Here is a 14,639-nt window from a genome sequence, read left to right as displayed (position 1 = left end):
CTTTTTTCCCATCTGAATGTATTATTTTGATAATAATTTAAAAAACAAGTCAAACTTAAACCCTTCCAAGTAATCTTACATTATTTTACTTGGATGCATCACATATATTTTGTCAATGATTGAACATAGGCTATATTTAACAACGGTGTAAAAAAAGGGCAGCACTCTTTTATTTCAGAGAATCCATGAACATCCTTTCCAGCAACATAGGCAAGAAAATTCAGAAATTATAATCTATATAAATAAAATTTAAAAATTCTTCAATTACAATGGATGCAGAGAGGAAGATACAGCTCAAGAGCGTATTTGGATATTCCTGGGGCACAAGTTTTTTAATTAATATAATTATGTTAATTTAATTGGAGTAGGCATTTTTGTGGCCCCCAAAGGGGTATTGAAGTACTCGTGCATGAACGTGGGGCTCTCCCTGTGCATCTGGGCTGGTTGTGCCGTATTGTCCATTATGACCTCTCTGTGCTCCGCAGAGATAGGTATAACTTTCCCATGCTGTGGAGTTCACTACTATTGTCTGAAGAAATGTTTTGGCAACCTGATCTCTTTCCTGAACCTCTGGATAACCTTGTTTCTGGGGCCAGGGCTAGCTGCCAGTCAGTCTCCGCTCCTCACTGGGTACAGCATCCAGCCTTTTCCTCCCAGCTGCTGTGCTCCAAAGCTGCTAAAGAAATGTCTGGCCCCGGCCATATTGTGGATTGTGGGAATCCTGAATTTTCGTGGTGTGAAAGAGGTGACTTGACTTCAGATATCCAGCACCGTGCTGAAAATGGCCATACTCGGCCTTATTTCCCTAAGCGGAGGAGTGTTGCTGGTGAGAGGGAGGAAGCAGAATCTAGAACTCCTTCGGTGCTGAGTTTCCAGAAGCCTCCCAGTTTACAGAAGCTGTCTTCCAAGGATATTTTTCATATTCAGGTGGAGGATACTCTATGTATATAGCAGGTAACCAACAATACCTTGAGAAAAAAAGTCTCAAGCCATGACTTATTGCACACCATGTGAAATGCACATCTTTTATTATATTTCGTGTTTCATTTAAAATAAATGATTCAATCTATTTTTTCTTCCTTATTATTTTCTAAATCCGATCAAGATATGCCAGCTCTGCACTTATCACCTACTCTTAATTTTTCCCACAGTTATTCCAAAGTATTTATTTTCTTGAATAACTTCTCTTTTTCAGATTTCTATTCTGGGACCACAGATATGGGACCTCCATGTCAAACTAGTTTTTATTCTATTAATGGATGAATTCTCGGGCTGTGGAAATACTCCCCTTCCATGAAACCGTGAATCCAAGAATAATCCAATGCAGACTGTGTTTGTGTTATGGGTGGGTGGGTGCGACACACTCAGGCTCTTAAGTATTTTTAAAAAGAATAGAATCATAGATATCCTTGATTGCTCTAAGGCTGGACTTAATACTCTTCCCTTCAACATCAGGACAAAAGTTTTCTCTCCACTTTCAAAGTCAGTCTCTTCCCTTGAACTCTACCTGTATCCTTTCCCTCTCACCTCCTCAGGAAACTTGCACACTTATTTCATGTTTCTCAAAGTCAACCATTTTATCAGTTTTTTTCTTTGACATTTAAACATGAAGCAGATGCTCTACTATTGAACAGATTTTTCCTTTAATCTTAGTACCCCCTGTACTGACTGATGTGTCCATCATTCATTAAATCACTCGATCAGCAGATATGTTTTTAAACACTGACTATTTTTAAAGTCCTGCATTAGGGCCTGAAGATGAGTAAGATGTATTCTTTACCCCAAAGAGGATTATAGTCTAGTAGAACTGGCAATACCTAGATTTTGGCCTGACTTCCGCCACTTACTAGCTTGGCAAGTATCTTTAACTCTCTGGACTTATTATTTTTTTTCTCCTTCATTTGAAAAATGGGCATTATCACTTAAAATCACTATAATTCTGTGCCTTATGAGCAAATAATGGCATGATAGTATTTAATAAGTGGCTACAAGGGAAAAATATAATTACTATGGAAATTCAGTGGAAGGTAAAATCACCTTTTGCTGTGTCATCAAGTGGAAAAGGTAGCAATTCTCATTGAATCCAAAAAGTTCTAGCAGTAGAAAAATCTGAGTGAAGCTGTGGAGACTAGAAGTGTGCAGGTGTGTATAAGACATGACACACAATCTTGGGTGACTGCAAAAATGCTTTCCACCTGATGGGCTTTATGATAGATACGATTGCTAAGCCAAGCACCTAGAGAGAGGAGAACAAGATGGCGTGGGACTGGAGACAGATGACTGGAGAATGTGGAGAAAGAGGATCTGCTGAAGAAGCCAGAGGAAGTTTAGAGAATTATGAAAGAAAATCACCATGTTTCCAAAAGGAGGTGAAATCAACATGGTGAAATGCTTCAGAAATTGAAGAGTGTGAGAGCTGATCAGAAAAAATTTTAAGAGGTCATTGGCGAATTTTGAGCATGAGAGGAAATTTGGCTTTGAATTTAAAAGTGAAGTATTGAGAAAAGAAAGCTATAAGAGATTAGTCTTTTATGGGTAAATGGGTCACTGCAATTTGAAAGGTTAGCATAATGAGAAAAAATTTCTTTTTCTCTCTCTCTCATTTTCTCTCTCTCTCTTTTAAGGATAGAAGAGATATCTTTGGTGTCTATCTGTGCCAATTTCATTTTGTTCCATTGCCAAAGATGTTTCATTGCTAGATGACTTTGCTGAAGACAGATTAACAAAATTTGCTAACATCAATTATTACAGAATTCTTGAAAACCAGCTAGCAGTAAACAAAAGCTGAAGGAATTTCAGTGTATGCTGGGATTGTTAATTCACTTAATAAATTTTAAGTATAACTAACTTCTAAGTAACACTTTTACCAGTAAAATAGTAATTTGTAGGCAGCTGACTTTGCCTACCATAGGAACAGCCATCTTTTAAGTTCAAAACCAAGGATATTCACTACCTGTCTAGATATTATATTGTATATTATATTGTATTATATTCCTATCCCCTCTGTAACAATCTAATACATAATGAGAAAGAGCAAAAGGCCCAGAGGAAAGTACAAGTAATCCTAAAAAGTAGCCCTTCTGCTTGCCCAAAATCTTTAACTAATAACCATAGTCATTAATAACTTATTAAGTGCTAGGCATTTGATTGGAATTTTATTGTCTCTGTATTTTCCATTTCCCCAATATACAGGTAAGGAAATTGAAACCTTGACAGTCAATAAATTGTCCAGGAGCTCATAAATAGTTAAGTGGTTCAGGCAGCATTTAAATGAGAGTTTTCTAATTCTTTACTCATCAAGTACTTAATCAGCTCATATTTGTGTATGCCATGGGCATTACATTCAACCTTTGGGCAGATGCAGATGGAAGGAATCTGACATTTGTCAAAGGACAAATATTTATTAGTCAGAGGGATTTAGCTTTAAGTAACAGAAACCCACACACATTAGCTTAAACTAGCAAAGGGGAACTTGCTGCAAGAATAATGCTGTATTTCAAGGGAGACCTGAGCAACCAGTCTTCAGGAGCAACAGGAATTAGGGAAGCTCTAGAACTTAAAAACTAGAGTTATTAGCTGGATTTTTGTGCTGCCATTACGTGCTTTTTTCCTGATTCTCTCAGTTTTGTTGACATATGGTTCAAGTTCTTGCAAGAAATCTTCTCGTGTACTGGCAATGATTGGCTTCCAGTGAGCCAGAGGTCTGTGCTTGGTCCTATTACCTATTACCAGGGCACAGAGTCACATTGTGTACACATAGCTATAATGTTCAATTCTTTATGTCAAGGATAATTCTCAGAGAACGGTGAGACTGGGGAAAATGGTGTCACAAATGGGGCAATATTGGAGAATAAGACTATCCTGGAAAATCATTATATATGATGCTAAATCACGTCTTTTCTGCACTTGATATTGGCATAAAGGGAAGGTGAAGAGACTACAGGGAGAGAGTATTTATGACGGACTCTTTTACTCTTTTCACAAATGCTATGAGAATGTATAATAGGACAATTTTGTTAGCTTAGGAGATTTTTAGCTCCTATTTCCCCAGAAGAAGTTATGATTGCTGAAGGAAGGGTAAGTGTCAACTAGGCAACTAGAAAAGGAAAGAACATTCCACGTGAGAGAATGGGCTGAGGGGCAACGAGGAGCACGACACTTTTGAGAAACTGAAAGAAGACCAGTGTGCCTGTAACACGGATAGCAAAGGGGATCATCAACTTGTCATATACTGTATTCTCACAGCCCTTTCTCCCTTTTCACATGGACGCTTACCACAGTCAGTATTTTAACTTTTCTTTAGGTGATTATTGAATTAATCATAGGTCCTCTTCTTAATCTTGAGCTTCATGTTTGTTTTTGCTCACCACTGTATTCCCACTACTCAAACTCATTACCTAGTACCTAACAAAGGAGACTGAAGACACAGGTAGACTCCGAACCTACAGGGTCTTATGGGCTAAGCTTTCACTTTCATTCTTGTGCATTTCTTCAGAAATTTTACCATCTATGGGGGAAATGAAGACATTAACCCCCTTTTTTTTTCGTTTAGCACCAAGCTGTGAAGGGAGGGGTGTGTGTAGCAGTTCCTACTGTGTGCGTGCATGCGCGTGTGGTGGTGGTGGTGGCTGGGGCGGATAGGAAGAGTCCAGCCCAACACTTGATACATGGAGCAATTTTAAAGGTTAATTTAAGGCATAAGTTTTACCAGTTGTGATTTTGCTCTTTTGCGTGTTATAGGGGAGCTGAAGAAACCCAGGAAGACAATTCTAAAATGCATATTTATTGCATTCCCTCTGGTGACTATTGTTTATTTACTGGTTAACATTTCCTATCTGACTGTTCTGACACCCAAGGAAATTCTCTCTTCAGGTTTGTACGTAAATAACTAAGGCAATAAATAATAATAAGGACAGTTCTGGTCCTTTTAGCATATGTATGTATCATTTTACCGGTTGAGACTGCTGTTTGCTTTTCATTATTTTATAGAGAGTTAACTTGTAATTTTCGAAAATAACAGAGGGGCCAAAGAGCATGATTTGTCTTAGAAATGAGTTTCACATTTAAGCATGGTAATGTGTTTTCTGATAATATGGAAAAGTATATATAATGATGGCGTATGGTGCAGACTGGGTTCAAAATGTTAGTATTCCTTTCATGATCTCTTCTCACCAGAGTGACACTGTGTAATCAGTGCTTATAATATATATAATATGTATATTATATCTACTAAAAATTTCACAACATGAATTTTCCAAATGTTCTTCTAGGTGACATAAAGAATGATAAACTTGAAATGTAGGACATTAGCAGTTAAAAGAATAGATGCTAATGGTCAACTGATATACATAGTTAATATGATTAATATGTAATATAATGTTGTTATTTACCATAAATAACTCTAAAATTTATAGTGGCAAAGGGCCCTGAACATATTGGAAATTTGACTAAAAGATAACTATTTTAGGGTCCTAGTTGTAGAATAAAAAATGAAAGAATAGGAAAATATTAAGGAAATAAACATATATTTAAAAATGAGTAACAGATTCAAGGAATAAAAGGAAATTTGGAAAGAAATGAGGAACAGGAAATATGAAAGACAAGCAATTTCCTCAAATCAGCATTAAACGTTGAGTTATCAGCCAGTACTTTTGGGACTAATGTCTTTTGAGTAGCTATTACTGTTTTGGTAAATCTTTGGGGCACTGGAAATAAATCTAAGGGAGGTTTAATATAAAAGTCCTAAAACACTTTGCCTCAATTCTTGTGTTACTGCCATGTAGGAAGCTGCCATATGCACGGTATCAGTGTTGATTCATAGTGGTCTAGCTCTGTTAGGGAGCTGTACACTAGAAATAGTCAAGATTCTGAGTATTTGTGGGAACAAACCAATTGCTAAATTGGACAAAAACAAGTAATGATTTTATTAACTACTCTGATTATGTAGAAAATAAATTTATGAAGCTACGTACAGGTGTGGTCAGGGCTGTTGGTCAGCTGGCTCAGCCGTAATGGCTCACTGAAGCTGGCATCTGTTTTGGCCAGTGCTCTGGCCATACTCGTTGTTAAAAATGATGAATATCTCTTCTGGTGTGTCATAACAGTTGCAGCATTTTTGTGGGTGGTATACTAGTTTTGGCATGTATGGAAGACCCATGAAGTGTTTTGACTATAATTGATACAATTCTTTTAAACATATCATCCTTAGATGTTTAAATTCTGAAATAATATTTTTGAGTTCAAATATCTACCTTTTATTGTATTATGAACTTACATTAAGGAAATAATCAGAGCTATACATGAAAAATGTATGTACAGGGACAATCATCATAGCATTACCTATGAAAGCAAAAAATTAAGGACCACCAAAATATCCAATAAATTTGAAATAAATAAATAATTTATAGAAATGTATATAATAGACCATCCTGAGATTTTTCAAAGATCATATTTTTGAAGAATACTTAAAGTAAAAAGACTGTTTATAATGTAATAATGAGAGCAAAGGCAGGATCTATATTACAATATAAAACAGAAAATATCAATAACTAATTAATAATGAGCTGTTGGAATGATATTGAGGGTGATTTTTGTTTATTCTTTACTAAATTTTCCAAATTTTCTTTAATGAACGGCAAAATTTATATAGTAGGAGAAAAAATTATAAGCAAAAGAAATGGATTCCTAAATTAAGGAATTTTAAGGATTAAGGAGTGAATGTTTTCAAACAAATGGGTATATTTAAAAGACATGAAAAGCTACAAAGGGATATAGACCATCTAGGATGTGTGTGTCTTTCTTAAAACAAAAAATAGAGTAAGTTCTACAGCACAGTAGGGGAAGCCTGTCCCTCTACAATGAGGTTTGTGGAAATGTCATAGTGAGGAGTACAGGTTCCTGGCTTTTTCAGCCTGAGGATTTCAAAATTCCTGAAAACCCTGCTAACACACCGTTGACAAGGTTGCTCCCACTTGGTGTTCTTGAGGGTTCTGTGTCATACTTGAAACTAGAGACTATTGGCATAGGAAAAGATAATCCAAAAGAGTAAGCACATTGTCTGGGAGCAGAGGCTAAGAAGGTTTCTTTGACCAGAAGCAGCCTGCAGATAACTAGTCAACCAGGCGTGATTAAGTACTTTGAGAGGAAACTGAAAATGTTAGAATCACTTCCTAGTAAATTGGAACAATCATTTTTGGAGGGTAATTTTGTAATACCTAGCTTATTTTAAAAAGTATATACCTTTTGACTCACAAATCCCACTTCTAAGAATTTACTCTCAGAGGAGAAGTGCACCAACACCTGAGGGCACAAGTGTGTTCATTAAAGCACATTTTTAATTAGTAAAAAATTGAAAATAACCTAAAAATCCACCAATATGGAAATAGTAAATAATTTAAGTTGCAGTTATATAATGGAATACTGAAAAAATTTAAAGATAATTAGATGGATGTATATGTATTAATATGATCAAGATATATTGGAAGGTGAAAAAAGCAAGATTAACCATGCAGGAGCACACACATACACACACACACACAAATACATATATGTACACATATACATACCTCTCACAGATGCTTATATATGCATAGAAAAGTTATGAAAGAATATCAAAAAAGATGTTAACGGTAGTTACTTCTGGGGTGTGTGAATGAAGGATTGGCAAAGAAAGGGACACATTTTTACTTTACGTGTTTTGGAGCTATTTATTTTACTTTTTATCAAAAGCATTTATAATATAATTTTTTAAAGAAAATAAATAACATAAGGGAAGGAATGAAAAAGAAAAAAAAATCAATTGTAAGATAGAGATAAAGATTATGCAGCAGAGCTGAACTAGAACTTCCTCTAATTATAACCAACCAGGTTTGAACAGGATGGGAACTCAAAGGAGAACAATTGCTTCACTACTGAAAAGAAGTATTTCTGAAATGTGTCTGAAAATGGAAAATGTGCAGAGGTATGACTGTTCAGGAGGAATAACCAACAATACCTTATTTAAAATGAATATTAAGTGAGGCAGGAGACATTTTGAAACAAGGCCCAATATTATAGAATAGCATTAAAGAGAACAGTGAAAAGAGCACTTGAGGCTATTTGAAAGGGCTTTAAAAAATAGACTTTAAAGAACAGGAACCACTGATGAAATTTCAATTTCATCATATTGAAAAAATTTTACTGTTTGTTATAAGCCAGTATGTTGACGTGCTGGAGGCTCTCCTGGAAAACAACTTTGCCATAACCCTGGAGGACCCCTACCCCCAGGGACACAAGATCGTGTTGCACTCTTTCCACTGAAAAACTGAGAATTTTTTTTTCTGAGTCTGAATGATCTATCCTAGCTTATATATCCTACATAATATGAATTGGATTCAGATAGATTCATAGATAGTGGATAATTGTTTTCACTGATGCCTTTTATATCTACTGACTTATACTGAATTAGCGTTCATAAGATCTCTTCACCTTTAAGTAAAAAATCTCAATATTCTCTAAAGATTGGTCAATACCAAGGTTTCTCAATCTTAGCACTAGACATTTTGGACCATATCATTTTTTGTTGTTTTGTCCCATGCATTGTAGGATATTTAGCATCTTTGGCCTCTACCCACTAGATGACAGCAGTAACCTCCTACCTCCTTAGTTGTGACAACCAAAAATGTCTCCAGAATTTGTCAAATGACCCCTGAGGAGCAAAACCACCTCCCCTGAGAGCCCCTGGTCTATAGTTTAGGCTAGTGCCCAGAAGTCATAAGTATTTTAATCTGTGTGTAATTTATTTTCCCTATCTATATGGTTTATTTTTATTTCTGTTAAGTATTTCAAATTGCACCATGATATGGGAACTTTGTGAGTCTCATTCCTGTGTCAGCAGCATTGCACTGTGCTTTTTTTTCACTCTGACTGTAATTATCAATACTCTGTAAACTAGTTTTAGTTTAAGCACTCACTCAATCATCCATTCAACAAAATCAATTTATTTCACAAGTATCATTGAAAATTTACTCTATGTCTGTCACTGAATGAAGTAGTTTTATAGAAAGTAAATGATCTTTGCCCTCAAGAAGTGAAATTCCTTGTCTGTTGGGGAAGACATAAAATAATAACTGGTTTGACAGAGCTAAAATGGACACATGCGTAAGGAATTAAAGTGTGAAATTAAATGAAATTCAAATTTTTAATGACTTTTTAAATGTCCTCCTTTTTTAAAAAATAATTTTAAAAGTTTTATCATTATCTTTTTAAATACATTTTCTTCTGTGTGTTCTGGTTTTTCTGCAGATGCTGTGGCTCTCACATGGACTGATAGAGTTATCCCCTCATTAACATGGGTTATTCCTTTTGGTATTTCTGCCTCATTATTTAGCAACCTTCTGATTAATGTATTTGAATCATCAAGAGTAATATACATTGCAGGCCAAGAGGGCCAGCTGCCTTTGTTATTTAACGTGCTTAATATTTACTCCTCTCCATTTATGTCTGTGCTACTACTTGTCATTATGGTGTCCATCGTGGTTGTCTTGACAAACCCAATTGATTTGATAAACTATCTTTATATTGTAGTTTCTATTTGGTCTGCTTTATCAATGACAGGAATACTAAAACTGAGATACCAAAAGCCCAATCTACCTCGACCTTATAAGGTAAAAGTGAGTTTTCTAATATTTTTCTGTGTGAAATCAAAGATACTGGGTGTAAATGTATTGGAAGACTATATTCAGAATGTCTACAAGTAGATCTTTTTATTACTAACAAATTGTGAAGTATGTACAGATAATTTGGTCTTAATTTTAATTTTTATTTTTATTGGGTAGATTTTACTCAATATAAAATCTCTCAGGTTCTGTTTGGTTTATTAGAGAGAAGGATAGTCCTCTGGACTGTCAGACAAATCATTATGAGTCTTTTCAGCAGAGATTACTTTGTTTAGTTCTGTAGCTAGCTACCACTGCATACCAGTATCTTCCACAGTCAGGGTCAGATTTTGCAGGTGGGAAATAAGAATAGGCAAGTGCTGCTGTGGGGTCACGAGTTATAGCATCTCCTGTCCTGAAATGTCAGCTTAACTTGATCACCAACAAATTCCATCCTTTCAATTCTACTTACATTCAAACTTACTTTCAGTCTGGATGAAGAAGAGTTTCACAGGAGTGCTCTTTAATCATAGAAAAGGAAAGAAGAAAAAACTGGACAGCATAAGGAAACTTGGAGAAAGGTGGCCTGATGCTTTGATTATCAGAATAGTAAAACAGGCTTGGTTGGCTCAGCATCATGTTAAAAGCTTTGCTTGGATTATCAAAATTATTTCTCTCAGTATACAGAAGATGGATACTAGTGTTATCCCCATTTTACAGATAAGGAAATAGGTTTATAAAAGTTGTCACTTGCCCAAGGTCACACAGCACGGAGTGGAGCCAAGATTCAAATCTAGGCAGTCTCTTTAGGATGTTTGTCTCTCACTAAGTACAAAATATAAGAAAGAACTCTGGGAGGAAGCAACATTCTAATCATCAGCTTTGGTTGACTTACAACCATCTTTTCTTTTCAGTTCCTTCTACTTCCATCCAGCCATCCCCTAATTATATCAATTATTGAGAAGCCACTATGATTTGAATACCTTGCTAGGTATTCTGGGTGCAGAAAGGAATAAGACTTGGCTTCTGCATTCAGGCAGACTATAATCTAGACAGTCAGATGAACCAAAACCATAGTATGAGCATTGCTACGTGGTGGCCTCCAGAGTATGCTCAGAGAGTACATAGGGAAGGGGAATCTTCTTGTTTTTTAATCACTGATTCTCAGTGTCTTCAGACCTAAAATGGGAATAAATAATGCTTACCTCCTAAGAATGTGGGATGTATTAAATGAGCTAAGGCATGCAAACAATACAGAGCCACATTGATAGTTATTATTATTTATATTATTATTTGATATTCATTTGCATCAAAAAGGAAGGCAAGGGTAACCATAGCGTTAAGTGCTTGAAATTTGTCTCTAATGCCCACATGAATGCTCTTCTCTCCTCTCTCAGTTTTTGGATAACTGATGGTAAGCTCTGAGATGATAGGTTATCTTTCTCAGGGGTATTTTACCAATTAAAAGGAGTTTCTTAATGATTTAAACCCCAAATGAGTGACACTCTAATTAAAGGGTTTAATAAATTGTGACTAGCTGTGTTATACTTTGGAGGTATAGATTCATATCTGTCTCTTAAATGCATTGCAAAAGTGACTGCCTACTGAATTTTCTCCCTAGGTAGGGTAATGTTTGGTGCAAAACACTTGCAATACTAACACAAAGCAAGTGCCAAGGATAGGGGTTCAAGGTTTTTGGCCAAAACAGAAGCCAAAAAAATCCACAAAAAATAAGGAGAATTGTTTTGGCAAAGTTTTTATTTTGATTTGTTTTGTTTTTAATATACTGAGCCTACAGAGCCATAATATTTACCTGTCAATATCTACTTGAGCAGCAGAGGGTCTGAGGATACTCTGTGTTATTGAGATGAATTTCCTACTGCCTTGAGATATTTTTCTGGGAAAATTGTTTTGACTTCCTTTGGGCCTTAGGAACTCCCTCTTAAAGAACTCATGCCTTCTAGACCAGAAGATGTTTATCCTACCGGCAAATGGTCATGATTATTTTCACTCAAGAACAGTCAAATGCTAGATGTTCATTCCCTACAGCCAACACCCTAACAATAATTTTCAACATCTTAAATAGTAAGCCAGGTTTCTCTAAACTCATGGATAATTTAACCCATTTTCTATCAGTAGCTTATATCTTACTTTTTGTTTATGTAAATATGTAAGTACCTTAAATGGGTTTTAATATCTAATTTTAAAAAAAAATTGCTCTTTTCAGGTGTTTTTGCCATTTCTACTGGTAGCAATAGCTATCAGCCTGTGCTTGGTTTTGATACCTTTGGTGAAGTCTCCACATATGTGTTATATCTATGTGGTCTCTTTATTCTCAGTGGACTTCTGTTTTATATACCTTTAATATATCTAAATTGAGGTTGCTTTGGTTTGAGAAGATGACGTGTTATTTACAATTGCTGTTTAATATTTGCATCCCTGAAGTGTCTGATGAACAGATGTCAGAAGTAGAAGTAGGAACTGTGAAATAAAATAGCCTTCTAAAAACACACCAAGTTCCAAATAAAGATTAAGCACATAATGGAACATTAATGATAAAGTACCTATGGTAACTTTCTTTCTCAAATGAGATGATATATACAGAAGTACACAGGACAGTACCTATCTTTAAAACTCACACAGAAATTGTAATGTGTAATGAAAGCTCTGTTGTTTTGCAGAAAGCTTAAGTCTTGGTTTGCATTGATATATTGCTGATGTCTCTCCCATTCTTCCATTTTTTCTACACCCCACCCCTTCTTTACTGAAGTTGTAGTTGTCTTGTAATAAAAGTTAACAATTAAAAATAAAAAAGCATGGGAGTTCCCTGATGGTCTAGTGGTTAGAATTCAGTGTTTTCACTGCTGTGGCCCGGGTTCAATCCCTAGTCAGGGAACTGAGATCCCACAAGCGGTGCTGTATGGCCAAAAATAAAAAATAAAATAAATAAATAAATAAAAAAAAATTAAAAAGCATTCTCTTCAACTTTCCTGAGTCCTTCTTTTGGTGCTGATTTGAATATAGAAAACAACCCATTTGGAGAGGGGGCGGAGTCAAGATGGCCAAGTAAGAGGATGTGGAGTTCACGTCTCCTCACAAGTACACAAGAATGCATCAGAGCAATTCTTGCAGAGCACCTACTGAGCACTAGTGGGGGACCTCAGACACCCACAGGGACTGGAGGAATCTCTGTGCAACTGGGTATGACGTGGGAGGGAAGGAGGGGGGCAAGAAAAGTGGAGGTGGGACAGGACAGGCACCCCTGAAGTGGGGCTAGGGAAGAAAAGAGATTCCCACACTCAGAGGGCCCCATTCATGGTGAGAGGATCAGTGGGGACAGAGAGGGACCTTCAGGGGATTGCGGGATCAGAGGGGAATGTGGCAGCTGGTCTGTAGAGGGCGGGACACAGTGGGACCTATGTGTATGGTCTGTGTCACAGCACTGTGCACCTCAGCCTGAGTTGTGTGTCTCCTGGTGGAGAGGAGGGCTGGGTACCGGAGAGTGAGGTTTGGAGGGTGGACCTGGGGAGGGGATGGCTGTTGACGGTGTGGAGGCAGCCTGGGGCAGCAAGAGGGAAGGGCTCCACAGCCGGGAAGGTTGGCAGAGGAAGACCGGGCCACCAGAGAAGTCGGGTAACATTGTTAATTGGTGAGCAAAGGGCAGCGCCGCCATTGCATTGCCCTTCCCCACCTGCTGACCTGGCCTCCTTGGGCAGTGGGCACACCTGAGTGGGCTTGCCCACCCCTCAAGTCAGGGTCTCCTCTACCCACTTGGGCCCCAGTGAGCCTGGTAGGGGCCCAGGTCTGAGCCCTGCTCTGCCAGGGCCTCCTCTGGCTGCACAGGTCCCAATGGGCCTGAGCACAGCTCCCCCAAAGCCTCCAAGGACCAGGTGGGTCCTGGCAGCCTGCACACCACCCCAACAAAGATTCCTCTGGCCGTGTGTGTCCTGGGCCTGAGCACTGCACCCCTCAAAGCCTCTGAGGGCTGCACAGGCCCCAGGCCTGTGTCCCACCCCCACCAAAGCCTCCTCTGGCTGCATGGGTACAGGTGGGAAATCTGTGCCCCAGTTGGCCTGTGTGGGCATATGTGCTCTGGGCCAGCTTCAGGAGCAGATGCTGGTGAAAAAAACACACGCAATGGTGGGGCTGACACAATGGGTTCAGAGACCTACCTAAAGGTCTTGGAGGGCCTCCTGGGGAAGTGTAGGTTGCATGGAGCTCACCATAGGGGCAAGGGCACTGATGGAAGAGGCACCATGGAATCCTTACTTTTATTTTTAAAATTTTAAAATTTATTATTTATTTATTTATTGATGTTGTGTTTTGTTGTTTCATTTTTATTTTTCCTAACATATTTTTTATTTTTCTAATTTTATTTATTTTTTTTCTTGTTATATTATTCTGCTCTTTTTTGTTGTCTGGTTTTTGTTTTCATTTGTTTTGTGATTTTGTTTTCTGTTGGTTTGTTCTTTTGATATTTTTGTGTTGTTTTGTTTCATAGTGTTTTTACTTTGTTTTTGTCTTTTTAAACATTTCTTTTATTTTTTAATTTCTGTTTTTGTCATTTTCGTGTGTTTGTCTTTGTTCTCTTAGCTTTTCTTTTAGCTTGTCCTTTTACTTTTGTTTTATTTTTTGTTTTCTGTTTAGCTAGTTTTGTTTTTATTATTGGTTTTGGTTTTTGGGCCATCTTGTTTGTTTGGGTGTCTTCTGGTTTTTTAATTTCCTTGTGGGTTTTTGCTGTTGTTGTTGTTTGCTTGTTGGATTGTTTTTTGTTTGCTTGGATCTGTTTTTGTTATTTGTCTTGGGTTTTATTTGTCTGTTTTCTTTTCTTTTTTTGTTTGTGTGTTTGTTTGTTCAGTTTTGCTTTATTATTTGCCTTGGGCTTTGTCTTTATTTATTTTTTTGCCTTGTGGCTTCTGGGGTCTTGGTGTCCAGGTTGGGGGTCTGACCTGAGCCCCTGTGGTGGGAACACCAAGTCCAAGACACTGGGCTAACAGAGAACTG

At 37.2% G+C, this 14,639-nt stretch overlaps 1 protein-coding gene across 1 annotated transcript; it reads left to right on the top strand.

The window, feature by feature from the left end:
* Positions 1 to 269: 269 nt before the first annotated feature.
* On the top strand, positions 270 to 12,502 carry SLC7A13 (solute carrier family 7 member 13). Its single transcript, XM_019926334.2, is given in 8 exon segments — positions 270 to 347; positions 350 to 849; positions 851 to 954; positions 4,741 to 4,872; positions 9,283 to 9,644; positions 11,863 to 11,956; positions 11,959 to 12,003; positions 12,006 to 12,502. Coding segments are annotated over 8 exon segments (1,437 nt in total). The 3' UTR covers positions 12,128 to 12,502.
* Positions 12,503 to 14,639: the final 2,137 nt, after the last annotated feature.

Source organism: Tursiops truncatus, chromosome 17 (assembly GCF_011762595.2).
Source record: "Tursiops truncatus isolate mTurTru1 chromosome 17, mTurTru1.mat.Y, whole genome shotgun sequence".
In the NCBI taxonomy this organism is placed as follows: Eukaryota; Metazoa; Chordata; class Mammalia; order Artiodactyla; family Delphinidae; genus Tursiops; species Tursiops truncatus.
This window is presented reverse-complemented; position numbering and strand designations above follow the sequence as displayed.